Raw genomic sequence first — 19,859 nt, forward strand, 5'->3', positions numbered from 1 at the left:
GTCATATCCATCTATTGATCAGTTAACTTTTACTGTCGCTGTTATCTTCCCCCATCACCCGGATGGTTAAGGGTAGTCGTGTAATTTGAAGAGTTAAGAATTTATTTTGTGGATATAATGTAATTATAACCCCTGCTGGGACGGATGCCGATGCCATCCGTGCTTTAATGCGACGTGTCTTTAATGCTGGTAGCTCTGCTTGTCTCGTCGTCATGCGCGTGCTGGTAAGCGCATTAACCCCGCAATGCCGGGCTTGTTTGTTACCCCCGACTCATCCATATTAAGCGCGGGGTCTTTTTCAGCGGCAGCCCTCCCTCTCTGAACTGTCAAAACGAGATGGCGTACATGTCTTGCTGCTAGAAAAACCCTGAACGTGCCGTACCGATCGTGTAGACTTAGGACCGCTCGGGGAGAAACGAGTGCTGAGCCAACAGTGGATGGGATTGGGGGGGGGGGGGGGGGGAGAAAGGTCAAATAGTTGGCATGGAATGGGCCTGTCAGCCCCAGCGTTCTTTCACCCAACTGTTTCTCCTGGCTCTGGCCCGCTGGAGCTGCCGAGCTCTCCCTAATAACACCGGGACAAATCCCTTAATTTCACCCCGGGCCCCGTATTTTCACTTCTGTCTGAGAGGCTCGGCTTTCCTCCCTCGTCCCTTCGTCCGGCTCAGTGCAACCTTTGCCGTGCAACGTTACAGGACCGGGGTTTTTTTTGGTTGGAGATGAGTGAACAAAGCCTGACCCACCCCATCCCACCCCGCCCTACACTACCCTACAGTTGCCCTCATGCCATGAATGTGAGACCCTCATGCCTGGCGCCTCGGTTCAGGTTCCGTTTTTGTTCATTTCTACGCCGGTGGGGAGGCATGGTGACCCAGTGCACCCTGGCTAAACTCCTCATCCTCTGGGGCCAGCATAGCAGCTTTACCCGGACTCGCGTATCTGAGAGCTTTTTTCCATTCATCATCCCTGAGTAGGATGCAGAGCAGCCGAAATGCGAGAGGGAAAAGGAGGTCGGAACGTGGTGGCACTACTGAGAATTTGGGCCTAGAACCCTTAACTGGAGACGCACCACCTGGTTTTAATGCCGGCCTTCACATTGCTTCGGGGCTCCGCAAATGGGTCCCAGAAGGCCCATCGTGAATGTGGGGTTTCCCAGCACCTTGGTGCTTATTTCAACAGGGTAGCTCGGGGGCACTTTCAGCTGCTCAAATCCTTAAGTGTAATTTAAAGTTTATGTAAAGCGTTCGCTCGAAAGCCGTCCCTCGGGTCCGGACTCTTGTTTCAAGTGTATTCTGGACAAAGCCAAGCAACCCACCGTTCTAAGTCTGCACACTTTTTTAATTGTGCATCTGCAAAAGCTGGTTTCAACTCGAGTTAACACCCTGAAATCCCAGAGAACGAAGCTGATTCCTAATTTGCTTTAAACTTTTAAATAGTTTGTCGAAGTGGGCACTTTCACTTGTTATTTGATTCATTAATCAACACAATTACCTTTCTGATGGTATTGATAAGAAACAATACATTTGTTTTTTCAATTGAATGTTTCAAATCTTAGCACGTTTTGCACACATAGTCACGATCAGGCTTAGTTTTTTAGTTTTGACTAAAAGTATTCATTTATGTGAGCAGTTAAACATGCAACGTTTTGTGTAGTTATTGTTTAATTATGAAAGTGTGACACAGTGCTGGAAATGTTTAAATTTTAAATGGCTTTGTAATGATTTCCTAATGTAATTTTCCACAGCTCTAGTTATTAGTGAGTAGCTGCATGTGGAGCCGAATGAGCAAATATAGCTTAATATACTGAGGCAGCTGATCAGGAGACCACAATGTTGTGACCATGGAAGATCTGTTTTATTGTTTACTGTACAATTTTACGGTTTATTGCACATTCCAGTGACTGACACTGCCAGAGCCTGGAATGTCGTTAGAAATGGTTCAAGCACCAAACTCTATGAACGCTTTATATCAGTGATTCTCAGCTGGTGGGTCTTAAGAGTCGGTGGTGAAAATGCCGTGCAATGAGAGTTCACAAGTTCATCTCACATCATCAGAGAAGACCCACAAACTAATGCTAATTGTTTGTGGCGAAACGCAGGTACGACACAGACTATATTAGATATGGATTGGTATTGAATTTTTAACAGTACTGTCGTAAAGCTAATTGAGTGTAATTGAGACTTTTTGGTTTTAATTCAAATCAGCTAATTGAGTGTAAAAGGGAATAGTCTCCTCTAGCATCGCCGATAGCTGGTCATTATTAGCTTTATGAAGCATTATGTAATAATCTATCTCAGGCCCAAACTGCACCATCTTTTCATTTCATAAGGGTGACCAGATGTCCTCTTATTGAGGCCTAGAAATTGTGTCTGGACGTTTTGTTTTAGAATTGTCCCGGTCTTGAGCTACTTAAACGTTCAACACGTCGTTGGAATCCTACACACATACTCACTTCCACTCGTCCAACATCTTAGGTTGAAGACGTTGACGAGCACTGCTTTAGAGCACGTGGCTTTGGGGACGGCACTGAGAACCTCCTCAGCATGCGAGCAGGGCTAACGCGCCCCTAAATGACTGTGAGACGGGGAACCCCGCGACCAGGCCGCGATAGCATCTGCTAATTAGCCTCGGCTTCAGTGGCACCGCGGGCGCTACGGCTTAATTGTTGGCGTTGGCGTTTTAACACGGGCCCTTGCCGCCAGCTACCGCGGCCGCCTCGCCGCCGACAGTTTAACAGTCCACTGCCCGGCCACGCATTTTTTTTGGGGGGGGGGGGGTCGGGCTCCTGGTTAGAGCTCTGAGAAACGCGCCGAATTTATGAACTGCTTCACTTTCTACACTCGTGGGCCGGCCACGCGCACAGGGCCACAGCGGATTCCAAGAACTTCTGCACTGTTGCAGGGTGATCTCGCCGGCGCGTTGCCATCCCCGGACAGCATGGCATCATGCCGGCCGTCCCGAAGTCAGTCATTAGGACAGGCCTTTTCGTTTTTTTTGGCACGCCATGCCTGCAGATGCTGATGTTGACAGCTTCTGGCACTTTACCCTTTTAATATGAATTTGGGTCATGAAAGCCACTCGCTGTTCCCACCGCGCCAAGGTTGCCACCTGCCCCAAAGACACCCCCTGGTCCTGGTCATTAGACCCTACCACAGGTGGCCACTGGCCTTGGGGCAGAAGGGCCAAAGGTGGCTGATGTCTGCAGGCAAGCCTCGGGCTGTGATGGGACTCGTGGTGCCTGAGGAGCCTCTGGAACCGCTGTGGTCTTCACGCTTGTGAGCCGATATGATGTCTGCATGCAATCGTCATTTTTCATTCACGCAGCCGTCACAGTGCTGTGGAGCCAAGTCCACATGACTCTTGATGGGTTGTCTTCATGTTCTGAACTAAAGTGCCAGTCGAGAACTGTGGTTTCAACAGGCCAGAAGGTTTCCATTCCAACCCTACCTAAACCAGGCTCAGGCAATTGTCAAGATGAAAGCTTTGTGGGTTTCAGCGAAAAAGCTCTAGCAGGGGTTCCTTTAGGACTGGGTCTGACTATCTGTCAAATGTCACAGGATATGCAATTCCTCTCAAGGATGATGGCCTTAAGAGGCTTCTCACGCCTTTTCATTTTCATCACCAGCCTTACAGTTTACATCTCGCCCATTTTTACGAAATAAAGCAGCATCTGGATCTTCACAAGTCAGTGGTGTGGTGAGCTGAGAGCCCGCAACTCCTACCCTGTACCCTACCCTTTCTTTCTACTTTATCGAGCATCACCGGCGCAGTTATGAGGAGCAACAGTTGACTGCATGGCGGGAAATTCTAGCCATGCTAGCAGACATCAGTTATCAGAAGGTAGCCGACAAAAGCTTCAGCAGAACACCGCAATTTGAGACACCTAAAGGTGCCTGGTTTGCCGTTGCCACCGAAACGCTGACTCGCCTCACCAGACGCTAGCGACCTAGGGTTATTAAGGCTGTGGGCATTAAAAGCCACCACATTAGCACTAACTCACGTTGCTCCGGGCAGTTCCATCGGAGGGGGAGACGGCTGAGAAATCACCCCCGTAATCCCGGGTAATTGGAAAAGGTAATGAGGGCAGAAATATTCATGTGCCCTGTTGGTTTTCCTGGCGGCTTTTTTTTTCGGGGGGCTTCCTGCGCTTTTGTCTTCGTACTCAGTGGTGGTTTGGAAACTAATAACACACATCAAGGCATAAGGAAGAGGGGCTGAACATCAAAGGCATGCCTGAGAGGAGCGAACCAGGGCAGCGAGCGGGGGGGATGCTTTAGGCTCACTCGTCCCATGTGTTCTGCACACAGAATTTTTTAGGCCGCGTGTCTACTTATTTCATTTAAAATATTACCATGTAATGTTACAGTACATTATATCATATTGTACAGAATTGTTCCATGCGTTAAAACACATCTAATATGTGATATATAATTACATGCATATATTTATATTTTGTAATTTGACTGGTTTCTGTATTGTGAATCCTTTTTTTTAAAAAGGTAATATTTTAATAATTACATATATTTGTGCATGAGCAATCAACCATAATAATTTAAAAAGTAAATGAAGCGTATGTGAAGGTTTACCTTTTGCATTAAACATCCAAAATATGGTTAAACGAACTGTTTCACAATATTCAGTTCAGAGCAAGATCGAATAAATGCTTTTTTTGTTCAATTTTGTACCATGTACATATGTACCACGTATGTGTTTCTCCTTTACTTCACGGTAGCTGTGCCTCGTTGTTTTTTTGTCAGTCGTAGGTAAAATTACGGAGATTATAATCCGTGTAGAGTCTTTCTGTCTCTCTGAGATGTCCAATGGTTTTGTTCCTTTGAGACTTTGAGCGTGCCGCTTGTTTATTTCACTGTCAGAAAGACAGACATTGGGGAGCGAAGATACCCTCAAAAATCTCTCTATTTTTTTATTTTTTTATTATTCATGTCACTACATGATGAGGTAGGTGGGTTTGCTGTGCGCTTGATGCATCAGTAGTTTTTTTTGTGTCGTGTGTTCTGTGTTTGTCATTTCTGACAAAAAAAAGAAAGTGAAACTGACATTTTTTCACCAGAGGTTACTTTTACTATAAATTAACACTCGTGCCACCTTTCCGCTGTCAAAAGGGTACAAAGATTGAAAGTGTGATACAGTACAAGCTGATCAAAGTACTCTCCCCCCGCCTTTTATGTAAATTGAGCTATCACAGGTTTTATAATTCCTGAAGCTCTTCAGTAAAGTTGACCTTCTTCAAAGCGATGTCAAATGAACCATTAGCACTTATGTAGAAGGGCTATTTGTGCCTACAACATGTGCTAATCTCCTCATTATTCATCGCTGGGTCAGATGTGGTTATCGTATGTGTTTATTTTTTCATTTTTTGTTGTTAATTATAGAATATAATGTAAGTATCAGTGCTTTGTTTCCAGCTTTGATACACTCCTGGGTGAGAAATATGGAGAAACCAGTCAGGTTTGACCAAAACATAGTGTGAACAGTCAGGTTTAAAGTGTCTGCTTTGTAGAAAAACTGGAATGCTTGATGTAATAATGCTTTTTTATTTTTATTTGTTTTTTTTTTAGGGCTGCACGATTTGGGGAAAAAGACATATTGGAATTATTGAGATCAATATTGCGATATGCGATTGTGATATGATAAAGGACACTTGCTTGTATATCAATGAAAAGTCGCATACTAATTACTAATAGTGAAATGTTTAATTTAAGTGAAACATACAAACTACTTATAAAAACTTGAAATGCCCAGTGCTTTCAAAATACAATATTCTACAAAATTAAATAATCACAAAAAACTCTTTACTTTACTGTCGAACGATAAGCCCTGGTAAAGCTAAACAACTGTTTTGATTATATTTGGCCATTATAAAATCCTTTATTATAGTACTTACGTTTAACCAAAACGTTGTTTGGAGGCTGACTTGAACTCAGGGATGCATAGCTTTGCTAGCTTAGCTAAGGTTAAGATTTGTAAACTGAGGTGAATTTCTTTAGGAAACCTTCAAGGTTTGAGAAAAGTTAACTAAACAGCTAAGAACAGTCTAAATAGTTAATGCCTACGTTTAGCCAAAACGTGGTTTGCAGGCTGACTTGAACACAGGAATGCATAGCTTCGCTAGTTTAGCCTACCTTAGCTAAGGTTAAGACTTATAAAACGGGATTTTATAATGGCCAAATATATTCAAAACAATTGTCCAGCCTTACCTATGAAATGTAATCCCCCGGGATCTGGTTTGGAGCGTACAGCGGTTTGTACAGCCCCAAGCAGCACAAGAGTGAGGCATTTTTATGCACTTCTCTCCATAGACATGTATATGCTTCACGACACAGCAGAGCCTATCACAATATGGCGGCGATGTTGACGTACAATGCAGCTCGCCATTGAACTGAATCGAAAGTCATGTAACCAAACACGTCACATTCGACTGACGTGAGACTTCAGTCAGCTCGCAAACTTTGAGAGAATGGATCGGATATGTTGCCGATCCAATCCATGTACTAATTATTTAAATCGCAGCTTTTTGCGTTCATGTAATCGCACAGACTGACATTGCGATTACGATTGCGATTAGATTAATCGTGCAGCACTAGTTTTTGGGCCACAGTTAACGCTCTATAATGGATAACTACCTTGAATAAACATTTTTTTTGGGGAGAAATTGCACAAGAGAAATAGTTGCAATTGAAATATAATAAATGTTTTTGGACTGTATGCAGTCATCAAATGCTGATTGGAGCGAAATGAGCAAATACAGTCAGTAGCTATCAGCCAATCATAGATGTCATTGCACAGCCACCTTGTCCACTCAGTTTGTGGAAATTTTAAAATTTATCCCCTGAATGACGTTGAAGAATGTTTACTACCTACAAATTGACGGAATTTACTTCCCCAAAGCCCTGAAAGCACCCGATGAATGCTAAAGAACACTTTATTTATTTTAATTTAATTAAATTTATGCCTTTACTGTCCCCAAATATCCTGTCTTGTTTGGTCAGTCGCTGAAGTCAGCTGTTCACTGAAGTCAACTAGTGGGCAATAAAATTAGTTTGTGTTCATTTTCTCCAATATGGCCTTGCTGGTGTTCACATGAAATCCATTCTTACTGTAATTCTAAGCGACATTTTAAAAAAATAAAAATAAAAATTATTATACCCTACCGTGTTAACACTGATTGATGCTCAGGGGAAGAGTTGTGTAAAAGGTCGCAAAAACAAGTAAATATATAAATAACAAAAAAACAAAAAAAACACTATTAATATTCAGAACTGTGGGCCGGGTCTTCTAAAACTAATGTTTATTCACATTTTGTTAATTTCCCTTTTGTCAAATTTTTCATTCTCATTTTTTTCCCCCTGTTTTTTTTTTTATTTTTATTAAATTATTCAAGCCCTCTGAAACAATAATGCAATCAGAACATGCTCAAGGTCGGTGACCTGCTCCTGCTGTGGCGTTCAGTCCCACTCACCCAGCGCTGAAGAGTTCAGCACAGAACCAGGTAATTACGCCTGCGCTTAAGAGAGCGGGACGAAAAAAAAAAAACTATCCATCTGGGTTTTAATTGATAAATATTCCCAGTGGCACAATTAAAAGTGTGCGTGTGTGCGCTAATGAGACAGCTCGAGTTGCACTCTCACTCACTTCTGTGCTGGCCTCGGCTCTCCCTATCCCCCCGAGACAATGAGGGCATTTAAACTCACCGCAAACTTACAAACACTTGATTCCGTTCCTTTTATTCATTTATTTTAAACCCCCTAATTGGCATCGGAAGTGTTGGTCATCAGGTGCCGTTATGTTCTCTGGAGCTCCACTCCGTCTTGGCGTCGGGCGGGGTTACGAACGCACGCGTTTTGAGGGGTTTATGGTATTTGAGGGCCACCGCGTTGGCCAGACCTGCTCCTAATTAATGCGATGGATGGTTGTCTGGTTGACCCCCCACTCCCGGCTTGTGTCATCAGTCTCGCTGGCAAACTGCCTCACTCTACGTACGTGTGTGTGTGTGTGTATATCTTCTTCATTTTCTTGTTGCACCGCGTTTTTCCTCTCGCTGAGCGGAGTAACGAGTAGAAAAGTGTGAAAGAGGCGGTCAGCACTTTCCCTCGTGGTGAGATGGGCGGGATGAGATGGGGGGACTAAAAGTTGAAAGTACTTCCATCCCGCCTTGTTAGGAGCAGAGTAATGAGGATGGATGGCCTCACGTCCGGTTTTGGGCCCAGCTCCATCTGCGACGGTCCAATTCTGCTGCTCACCCTGAATCCAATGCCTACCTCGCTGTCAGAGAACCCAAGGTCTCTTACTAACTAATTTTCACTCTGTACAGCAGTAAGGGGGTCATATTAAATATTTAATTATGGATAGCTCTTGCCAAATCCAGTAAGCAGGCTTCTTAAAAAATAAAAGTTAAACACATTGTTAGTCTTGCGATCAGACCGGACTGCTGAGAACAAGGAAACAGTTTATTGCAGTGTGTGGCCTGAGAACAGACAGAAAGCCAGAGGGGCGGAGCTAGCACTCAGAGGGGAGTTTACTTTACATTTACTTACAGGGAGTGCAGAATTATTAGGCAAGTTGTATTTTTGAGGAATAATTTTATTATTGAACAACAACCATGTTCTCAATGAACCCGAAAAACTCATTAATATCAAAGCTAAATGTTTTTGGAAGTAGTTTTTAGTTTGTTTTTATTTTTAGTTATTTTAGGGGGATATCTCTGTGTGCAGGTGACTATTACTGTGCATAATTATTAGGCAACTTAACAAAAAACAAATATATACCCATTTCAAATATTTATTTTTACCAGTGAAACCAATATAACATCTCCACATTCACAAATATACATTTCTGACATTCAAAAACAAAACAAAAACAAATCAGCGACCAATATTGCCACCTTTCTTTGCAAGGACACTCAAAAGCCTGCCATCCATGGATTCTGTCAGTGTTTTGATCTGTTCACCATCAACATTGCGTGCAGCAGCAACCACAGCCTCCCAGACACTGTTCAGAGAGGTGTACTGTTTTCCCTCCTTGTAAATCTCACATTTGATGATGGACCACAGGTTCTCAATGGGGTTCAGATCAGGTGAACAAGGAGGCCATGTCATTAGTTTTTCTTCTTTTATACCCTTTCTTGCCAGCCACGCTGTGGAGTACTTGGACGCGTGTGATGGAGCATTGTCCTGCATGAAAATCATGTTTTTCTTGAAGGATGCAGACTTCTTCCTGTACCACTGCTTGAAGAAGGTGTCTTCCAGAAACTGGCAGTAGGACTGGGAGTTGAGCTTGACTCCATCCTCAACCCGAAAAGGCCCCACAAGCTCATCTTTGATGATACCAGCCCAAACCAGTACTCCACCTCCACCTTGCTGGCGTCTGAGTCGGACTGGAGCTCTCTGCCCTTTACCAATCCAGCCACGGGCCCATCCATCTGGCCCATCAAGACTCACTCTCATTTCATCAGTCCATAAAACCTTAGAAAAATCAGTCTTGAGATATTTCTTGGCCCAGTCTTGACATTTCTGCTTGTGTTTCTTGTTCAGTGGTGGTCGTCTTTCAGCCTTTCTTACCTTGGCCATGTCTCTGAGTATTGCACACCTTGTGCTTTTGGGCACTCCAGTGATGTTGCAGCTCTGAAATATGGCCAAACTGGTGGCAAGTGGCATCTTGGCACCTGCACGCTTGACTTTTCTCAGTTCATGGGCAGTTATTTTGCGCCTTGGTTTTTCCGCACGCTTCTTGCGACCCTGTTGACCATTTTGAATGAAATGCTTGATTGTTCGATGATCACGCTTCAGAAGCTTTGCAATTTTAAGAGTGCTGCATCCCTCTGCAAGATATCTCACTATTTTTGACTTTTCTGAGCCTGTCAAGTCCTTCTTTTGACCCATTTTGCCAAAGGAAATGAAGTTGCCTAATAATTATGCACACCTGATATAGGGTGTTGATGTCATTAGACCACACCCCTTCTCATTACAGAGATGCACATCACCTAATATGCTTAATTGGTAGTAGGCTTTCGAGCCTATACAGCTTGGAGTAAGACAACATGCATGAAGAGGATGATGTGGACAAAATACTCATTTGCCGAATAATTCTGCACTCCCTGTATATGAAAGGGTTTGAAGATGATTATAATTACTGAATTGTGAATGAAGTGGGTTATTTTGAGGAATATGTAAAGATGTCGTGTTATGGAAGATTTATGTATAAGTTAATTGATTATCCCTGTATCAATACAATATCACTGCATAAAATATTGTAATATGTTTCTGCATTGATATTTCACCACTAGTTATTGGTTATTGGAGTAATGATTTAGGAGTGTTCACATGCATGTTTGTCTTTCTCCTCTCATGGAGTTTTTGTTTTGTCGATTTATTTATTTTTGTTGATATTTTTTATTGTTTTTGCCTTTTTGTCCAGTTTGGGACAACTTCCCTGCATACCATCACCAGTTGATTATTCTGGGGAAAAAAAGGGGGTCACACCCCTTTACACACAGCATCAATTGCTAGGAATCATCAACCGGTGTGTGGGAACATCTTCAAACAAGCCAATGAATGCACAGGACCTGGGCTGATGGAACCAGGACATAATAAATTACGCTAACGTGCCATCTAAGGGCCTGTGTAAAACAAATGTACTACTGTCATTATGAACATTCTTTTTATGGGGCTGTGCATGTAAACTCTTGTTTTCTTGTGCAGTTAACAGTTATGAAGTAAGATTTTAGTTTTAATGCATCACTGTGCTACTGGTGGAGCCAGAAGCCCATTTTGTTCATAAAGGGCCTTTTGAAGTTTAATTGTGAGGGCGGCCACGACTGCTGATGCCGAGCACCGGAGCGGCCGCGCCGCGTATTTCGCTCCGTCCGTTGTTTTTAATTTTAGTTCTCAGGGACCGTGAATTGTGATTTATTTATTCACTTCCTTCCCTGAGGAGGCTGTAATGAAACTGACCTGTTATGAGCGCTGAGCAGCCTGACAGCGAAAGGTCAAAACTGAAAACTGTAGCCGTCTTGAGTCAAATGGGTTTTAAAGTGCCAATGAATTTTTAATACACGTGTGTGTGTGTGTGTGTTCTATACTGCACTCCTTTTTATGAACCCGCATTTTCAGCTCCCGCCGCACTTTGTGAGTGGTTCAGCGAGTCTTTGGATGTGTTTCACATCCATAATTTATGCCAGATATTTGTAGAAGGCACTAACCAAGAGTTTTAATTGTCGCAGCAGGCCTGATGTTCATTTTTCCTCTTTACGGAAGGCATTCTTTTAACAATGTAAAACAGTGTATGTACATACTTACATCAACAAAGAATTATGTCAAATCAGCAAATGTGGTAAAATGTATGGATTTCTGTGAAGTACAAGAGAATAATATCACTACATAATGATATTTTGATCATTTACTTGATTGTAAGGCAAAATGCCTTGTATCACAAAAGTGAAACTAATATATCTTCAACCTGATGCACCTGATCTCAGTTCTCACTGCCACACATTGCAGTTTGCTACAGAAGCCAGAAAGCCTTCGGGATTTAATAAAGTTTTCTGATTCTGATTCCGACTGAGAAAGCAGTGGTTTTGCATTTTGCACATGTTGAATGTAAATAGCGTCTCAACTCCTAATAGGATCTGGTCCATTTCTGCAAAGCCTAAGTGGAAATAGTTTTCCCTTAGTGCATTTTATTCCTTTATTTCTTTATTGCCGTTTTTTTTAATGAATCTTTCCCCGTTTGGCCCTCATTGAATTAGAGCTTCCTAACGTCCATGAGCGCTGAGCCATCAGTGTTTGGATTGGTCGGAAAATGTAATGTCTGCCTGAGAGCTATGGACCGCAGTACACTTGAGCCGCGTAAAGGAAAATATTGCCCTGTTGTAGTGGGGCTTTCTGACATTTCTATTTGATTAGAAGTATACTGCCTAGACTTCCCGGGCAAGAGAATCCGTTTTAGCTAAGATCCACGCTCAGCGTTTTGCAATTTATTTCAGCCGCGATCATGAAACAAGTTTCGACGTAAACAGATAGAGTAGTCTGTTTAAGAGCAGCAAGCGCACTGTCTGTACCCCCATCCCGTCCTCTCCGGCCTGCTTCCGAACCGGCCTCGCTCTCCCTCTCGACAGAGTGGAGCGTGTGCATTATGGGATGTTGCCAGGGAGTTTGGGAGCGTAGGTAAGCAGGAAAGACACTCTTACTGCTTTAGCATCTGAACAAACAGGCCGTGTCCCGGGTCAGTGGCCTGACGTGTGTGTCCTTGTGTCAGTTTTTCTTGCAATTTAAAAAGTCGTAACACGAATTAACCAAATTTGCTAAGCGGTTAGTTGTTTATGTTGCTTGTGTCATCAAATCGTTACATAAATCATGGTGGAAAATGACAAACCTTTTATGTGTACCTTTTTCGTTATCTATTTTGAAACAAATAACTAATCACTTAACCCAGAAAAAAACACATTCATTGTTTATTAAAATAAAAAAATAAAAAAATTTAGTTTTGGCGGTGTTAGATACATATGACTGTTTCAGATTTATTGGTTTCGGTAATTTATTCTGTGTAAAACTTCAAGAGATTCAACAGCGGTTTATTGTCAATACAACAATATACAGAGTATTCAAATATCATTCCATACAGCCCCCCATTGTGTATTTTGGCAAATACATTTAAAAATAGATTATGCAATTAAAATTTTGGGTAAAAATTATACCTATAAAATCTGTAAAAGTGGTAAACAAGGGGATACAAAGGGATGTGAGATGCTTTGCCTTGTGCAAATGGGGTGTGGAAATAAGCGTTACAGGTTCCAGTTATAAGACCGACACAGCATGAACATGGGCAGATTTTGTATGAGGTTGACAGTCGAACAAATGCTTTATAGCAAAAAAATCCCTACATTTCAATACATAATCATACATGTATATTTCTATGCATTCTGTCTCAATGTGTGTCACGTTGCCTCTTCAGTTTCTCTTCAATGTGTGTGGGCCTTTTTATTTTTGAATTTGTTGATTTTTGTTCTCCGTCTCGTCTAGTCGGCCGGTTGGTGGGTGTGAGCTGTGGTCTGTAGAAGTGATGAACACGAAAGGCGCCAGTGCAGCGGGTCGAGGCAGACGCTGTTACATCCCCGGCATAATCCTCAGCCCGGGACGGCGTCTCGCCGACTCCCGACACGAGGCGGGTACCAGCGACAGTTCTGTACCACTGCCTCCGAGGATGAGGCCACTTGCTGCTCTCCATGATTGTGACATTATTACACTAAAAGAAAAACAGCTCACACACCAGAATGCAATATTGATTTACCCTTTGGAGACGACAACAGATTTTGCCTCATTTATTTCAATTCCCCGTTCACTAAACTGAACTCCATCTTTCCAATTTCCATATCTAGTTACAATACTTTTGTGCTATAGTCACCGTGCACAAGACGTATGACAGCTTGGGTATAGAGTTTACAGACCCCCATGTATAACTACGGATGTGCCGGAGGTTGAGAGACCTCCTAGCATCCCCCAGCAGGAAGCCTGTCTCTGGGCCCAAATGCAATTGATGGGTCCCCGAGCGACCAGAAACTTCTATGGGTTTTCCTTCCCCGTCAGACTGTCCCCAGTGACCCTTAAGATAACAGGAAGATGAAAAGAATTCTGGGCCTTTCAGGCTCTGGGAAGTCTGCCATTTTAGCCTGAAATCATCTGCGATGTCAAATGTGTCAGAAAAAAATATTTCATTTTGGACTAAATGTAAACATTTGTGTCTGAAGTTTCATTTCCTTGAGCATTATTGGTTGTCCTGTCCCGAGAGCCGGGTTGTCCTGTCTTTTACATTGACTGCATCAGCCCAAGGCTGATGAAGACTGATGTGCCTGTAGCTGCAGAAAACACCAATATTTGGACCTGTTGTCTGCTGACTTTAGAGTCTGAGGGTCTTCGTGGGGCATGCGGTTTATCTTTTTGAAGCGGACAAATTGGATTAGCAGAAGTTGAAGCAGTTGCAGTGCCGTCAAGGGTCCTGGCCAACGTGCAATGGTGTGAGGGGCTCAGGCTAATGCATGAGACACCTTGTTGGCTGGGTTCTAAGTTCGAAAGGGTGAGAGGTCAGACCGGGGCCTCTCAAGTTCTACGATCTTTGCATCACAACGGAGGAATACAGCTGCACTGATGTGTTCTGTTCAGTGTAGGTGGTGTGTGTCTGTGCTCCAGCAGGGTGCCATGTGGCGACATGGACAAAATCTAACACTTATACACGCACATGCGTACACATTGCACAAAACAATACAAAAATATATATATACATTATAATTTTTCTTTGTCTAGCACCTAACAATCTCTGAGCATGCTCTTCACTGACAAGTTGAGCCTTATCAGGGCTCTTAGTTTTGTAAACTCAAAATTCTATAGAAATCGAACGAGAATTGCTGGTGTCTTCCTCTTGTAAGTCGCTTTGGATAAAAGTGTCTGCTCAATAAAGTAAAGTAAATGTACAATAGTCAGTCAGTATCAGTTGTAGGGCTGCACGATTATGGCCAAAATTATAATGGCAATTATTATTTATCAATATATAATATCACGATTATTAATCAAGATTAGTCTTTATTTTTGTTAAAAACACATTTTTATTGGAATTTCTATTTTAAACAAACAGTTAGTGAACAAGGCTTTCAGATTTTTGCCGAAAAACCAGCCTGTTAATTTCTGGCTTGAGAGACGACTGAAGCCAGGTCACTCTGAAAATACTTAATTTTTTTAAATATTTAATATGAAAGATGGAAAAAAAAAAACTATATTGAAAGTGAAGCGATTGTCATTGTGAGACACTGCAGCACAACACGCAACGAAACGTGTCCTCTGCATTTAACCCATCACCCTTGGTGAGCAGTGGGCAGCAATGACAGGCGCCCGGGCGTTAATCAGTGATTGTCACATGTGATACACAGCAGCACAGCACACGGTGCACACAGTGAAATTTGTCCTCTGCATTTAACCCATAACCCTGAGTGAACAGTGGGCAGCCATGACAGGCGCCCGGGGAGCAGTGTGTGGGGACGGTGCTTTGCTCTGTGCCACCTTGGTGGCTCAGGATTCTCAGGCGGCCCCGTAATCAGAAGGTTGCCGGTTCGAATCCCGATCCACCAAGGTGCCACTGAGCAAAGCTCTGCCCCCGCACTCTGCTCCCCGGGCACCTGTCATGGCTCACATGTGACAATCACTTCAGTTTACTTTACACCAGAGTACCATCTCCTCAGGCACCTTTCATGGCTGCCCACTGCTCTCTCAGGGGATGGGATGCTATGTGCTTTGCTTTCACTTTCATTAGACTCACTCACTTGGTTACCAAGCCTTGCCTGCCGAGGGCTTTCATATGGAGCTTCACCTGATTAACGCCTTGTCTGACAGACACTTAAGTTCAGAGAGCCATCTAACTAACACTTTCGTTCAAAGCCTTTCCCATATGAGCACTTTAGCTTTTGAATACCTGACTTTTGCATGCTTTTGCAAGGCTTTCCGAGACCTGAGCTACCACATGCTTTTGAACAAGGTCTCTAGCCCTAAGATTGCTTAAGAATGTGACCTCTAAATGATAAATGCTCCTGAACATGGCCTCTATGTAATGAATGACTTCCAACACCAACCTATTGACAATGCAGCACCTAACCGATGGATGCTTTTTTTTTTTTCCTAATGTCGCCTGAGCTGACGAAAGGAAATGTGTCCTCAGCTGATTAGCGGGCTTAGCGGACATCTGAATGCCGTGCCTCGGTAGACCCTGGCAGATGGATGCACCTTCAGCAGGCACCGCGGCGGCCTGAGCAAGTGGCCTCGCCTCTGATATCAAGGCCCTTGGAGAGTGACGCTTTGTCCTGCCAGTGCGATTGTCTGAAATTCCCACTGAAGCTTCGAGCTCAATCCTGGCCATGCTGATATGCTAAAATTGAACGTCTCTAGTTCATTTTTTTTTTTTTTGTTTCGGCGCGTTTGCTTCTTCTCGGCTGGAGTTGTCCCTTCCCATTTTAGTTTTGCACCCAGCGCCATGATTTGAGTGGCGCCACTGCATTTTTTTTTTTTTTTGTGGCGAAGTAATACTTTTCTCACGATGGAGGCTAATATTTAAGTCATCTCTTTGACAAATAAAGTCTCTAAAGACCTTGTTCCCCCATCAGCGGGAGAAAATTATTTTCTGCCAATGTTGCTTAAACGTTCAGATCTCCCTCTGGGCTCTGGTGGGGGAAAAAAGCAACGTATTTCTCTCATACTTTAGATTTATATGGAAAATGGATGGAGAATTACGACCATGCATGCAGCTCTAATTTCCCATGCTTCCCACAGATCTAAACACAGTGGGTGGCTGGGTGCTGACATGTTTGATGCTCCACTTCAACCCAAGGTCCCCACTTGTATTGTATTATTTTCCTGATGACAATTTTGCCTTTTTTAATATGATTTCTGAACATGAAAGAACCGCCTTTATTTATATGTAAAGTATCCCCCCCTATCAAAGTATCATTTCGCCTTTCTAAAGATAAACAAGGATATTGCATTATTTTATTCGTCCCCGAGCCGCACTGAAAAGCCTTTAGCTTATGGTATCTGTCTAGACCACGCATGCTTCTTCTTCTCCCTGGTCCTTGTGTGTCTCTTTTGTGAGGAGATTCTGCTCTTTCCCATTAATCTCATTTCCAGCTGAATCTATACATCCTTCATAGATCATTACGTCCAGATTCCTTCATTGTCCTTACACCATGGAACGGCCCCCGCCCCTCGGTAGATATATTGGAATATCGCTTTGCATGTTTCTTTACTGCTAGACTGCAGTAAAATGAGGTTGTTTTGGTCATTGGTTCATAAAGTCCCGTGGATACATTGATTTGTTCATTTGTTCGAGTTTTTTGGAGTAATGGGATGAGGGTTTTCATGTCTTTGTAATTTCCTCCCTTGAATCTCACAACACATCCAGCGAAAGATCTCAGCGTTTGTTTTCCGGAGTTTGACGAAGTGTCTCGGAAGGCCCTTTGTGAGATCTCGCTCCCTCAAAGAAGCGAGAGCATGAGGGAAAAATCTGTGGGAAACGTCTCCTGCCCCATCCGTCAGTCACCTCTCCTCGGTTTGAAGGGGTGGGGACCGGCTGTCCGGCCGCTTGATTTACGATTGATTAAAATCCCGGTTATTCTCCTCCTTCGCCTTCTCTCGCTTGCTCACCCCCTCCCCTCCCCTCCATGGCAGGGCTGTATTAGTGAGCTTCAAAGCCTGCAGAGCAGAGGGTGTTGAGTGTTGATGGTGGAAGCACCATGGGCGGGGCACTGAGAACCAGCCTAATAACAGAGCCAAGGAGAAACGAGGGTGAAAGCAAAGCCTGTGACCTTCTAGTGTAGTTTGAGGGATTGAAGCAATCTCTCTCTCTCTCTCTCTCTCTCTCTCCCCGTATACATCAGACAGATTGGTTTGGATGGGCACTTGTTATGGCTTCACATTATGAAAAAAGAAGTGGCATACATCGCTACCATGTGTACATCAACTTGAAGGCTGCAAGCTGTGTCTGCATGTTGAGGACCTTTGGTCCGAATTGTGGTGAAAACGTCCTTCACGGACCTTTTTACCCGACATCAGGTGTCTAGAAGAGGACTGTAGATGACTTCTGATGTAGAAAAAGCTCAAACATGTTTAGTTAACATCCTAGTTTTGCTGTTTACAGAGTTATAATAATAATAGTTATCAACTTTAATAAAATAATAATCAACTAAATGAGTGGCAACGTGACTTTCTTGAGCAGTTGAATAACTGGTCTTCTTTTCTCACTTCTCTGACAGGTCACAGACAAATCAGTCAGGGCGTTCGCCGAACACTGCCCAGAGCTGCAGTTCGTGGGTTTCATGGGCTGTTCCGTCACCTCGCAGGGGGTGATCCACCTCACCAGGGTATGTACCTCAGTCTGATTAAACGATTTTTAAGGAAAAAGGCGAATTGCGCTCTATTCAACATATCGCAATTGCAATTTAATTTAGTGAAAGTGAAGTGATTGTCACACGTGATACACAGCAGCACAGCACACAGTGAAATTTGTCCTCTGCATTTAACCCATCACCCTGAGTGAGCAGTGGGCAGCCATGACAGGCGCCCGGGGAGCAGTGTGTGGGGACGGTGCTTTGCTCAGTGGCACCTCAGTGGTACCTTGGCGGATCGGGATTCGAACCGACAACCTTCTGATTACGGGGCCACTTCCTTAACCACAAGGCCACCACTGCCCCCTTTTTTTTTTACGATTTACCATTGTCCACTATAGTATGTGCGTTAAAAACTGTAGCGTAAGCGAACATTAAAATTTGAACTGTGCTGTAACTAGCATACCTCAAGTTGAGAGCGAGCATCCTTGCTTGCGTTTAAGTGGGCGTGGCTTTGACATGGGACGCATCTGATTGGTGAGGTAAATCTTTTGTTTTACTGTTTTTAACGTTTTAACACTTGGAGCCTTAACCTGTATCTGTACCTTTGCTCTAATTTGAGCAAACTGGTCTTTCAGTTTGGCTAGACGCAGTTTTTGTCAGCAGTATGAATTTTTCCTTCTGAGCCGTGGCTCAAACGAGGCCAGAGGATTGAAGTTTTAGGTTAACTTTAAAATCTCATTAAAGTGTAATGAGGTGAATCCTAAAAGCCACAACACCCCGCTGTCTGGGTATTAGCATGCTAATGAGGGGTGCTTCATGCTTAAAGATTGTCTTTGTACACACGCAGATCAAAAAGGGGATTGTAATTGCCTGAATAAAGATTATAAAAGAATGGTACATATATTCGCTCCACACACTGCATTACACATTTGAATAAGTTGCATTTGTTCATCAGTGAGATAGATACTAATACCAGTAGAATGTTTTTTTTCCCCTCCATGCTGCCTTTATACCTTACATGGGAATTGCTAGTGTTTTTAGTATGTTTTACATTTGAACTAATTGTAACAGGGATTCATAGGGGGAACCCCCTGAGGGCGATTTTAGAGCATCACATAACTTCCTAGAAATTGGCTTTACTTCTGCAGAAGTGTTTAAATGTCATTGTGTAAATTGGTTTGTAGATTAATGCATATTTGTGTCCTACATACAGTACAGGCCAAAAGTTTGGGCACACGTTTCTCATTCCATGTGTGTTCTTTATTTTCATGACCATTTACGCTGGTAGATTCTCACTGAAGGCATCAAAACTATGAATGAACACATGTGGAGTTATGTACTAATGTTTCCACAAAGATGCCCAGAATTGTTACTCATCGAGTGTCATATAAGGAAGCACCAGCAGATGGAGCTCTGTGACTGAAAATATTTACATGAGTTGTCTTGCCATCAAGGTAAAGTCATTTACTTTTACACTTTACAGCATTTAGCAGACGCCCTTATCCAGAGCACATTACAATTAGTAGTTACAGGGACAGTCCTCCTGGAGACACTCGGGTTTAAGTGTCTTCTTCGGGGAGACAATGTTAGTAAGTGGTGGTGTCTTAACACACTAGGACACTAACACCCTTGTTTCAAAACCCAGACCCGGTTTATGTACTAATTTATGATATACTGTTTTTGCTACTTCATACATTTGACACCACACCACCGCCCTTCACATTTCTTGTAGTCAATTCAGATTTTTCTATTTTCCTTTACTCCTCAGTAGTCTCTCTCCCCGACTCCACTTCTCTTCAGGTGTCCATCTTGAGTCAGACTCTCCTATATCAATATTAAGAAATGGCCACAGTCCATCCATCCTTTCAGCTCCCTTTAGCACCATCCCGCTCCTCTTTAATTGAATGTTTCATTATCAGTGAGGCGGTCCTATCAACGGGACTTTGAAAGTGAAAGTAATGGATTCTTCCTGATAACTTCA

At 43.1% G+C, this 19,859-nt stretch overlaps 1 protein-coding gene across 2 annotated transcripts in view; it reads left to right on the forward strand.

Annotated features, from left to right (window-relative positions):
• fbxl17 (F-box and leucine-rich repeat protein 17) overlaps positions 1–19,859 on the forward strand; it is a 167,232-nt gene that overhangs the window by 36,907 nt on the left and 110,466 nt on the right. For both annotated transcript variants that reach the window (XM_028997043.1, XM_028997045.1), the window contains one exon: positions 17,804–17,911. In XM_028997043.1, the coding sequence (XP_028852876.1) occupies positions 17,804–17,911 (108 nt within the window). The remainder of the gene's footprint in view (positions 1–17,803; positions 17,912–19,859) is intronic.

This window comes from Denticeps clupeoides, chromosome 11 (genome assembly GCF_900700375.1).
Source record: "Denticeps clupeoides chromosome 11, fDenClu1.1, whole genome shotgun sequence".
NCBI lineage: Eukaryota > Metazoa > Chordata > Actinopteri > Clupeiformes > Denticipitidae > Denticeps > Denticeps clupeoides.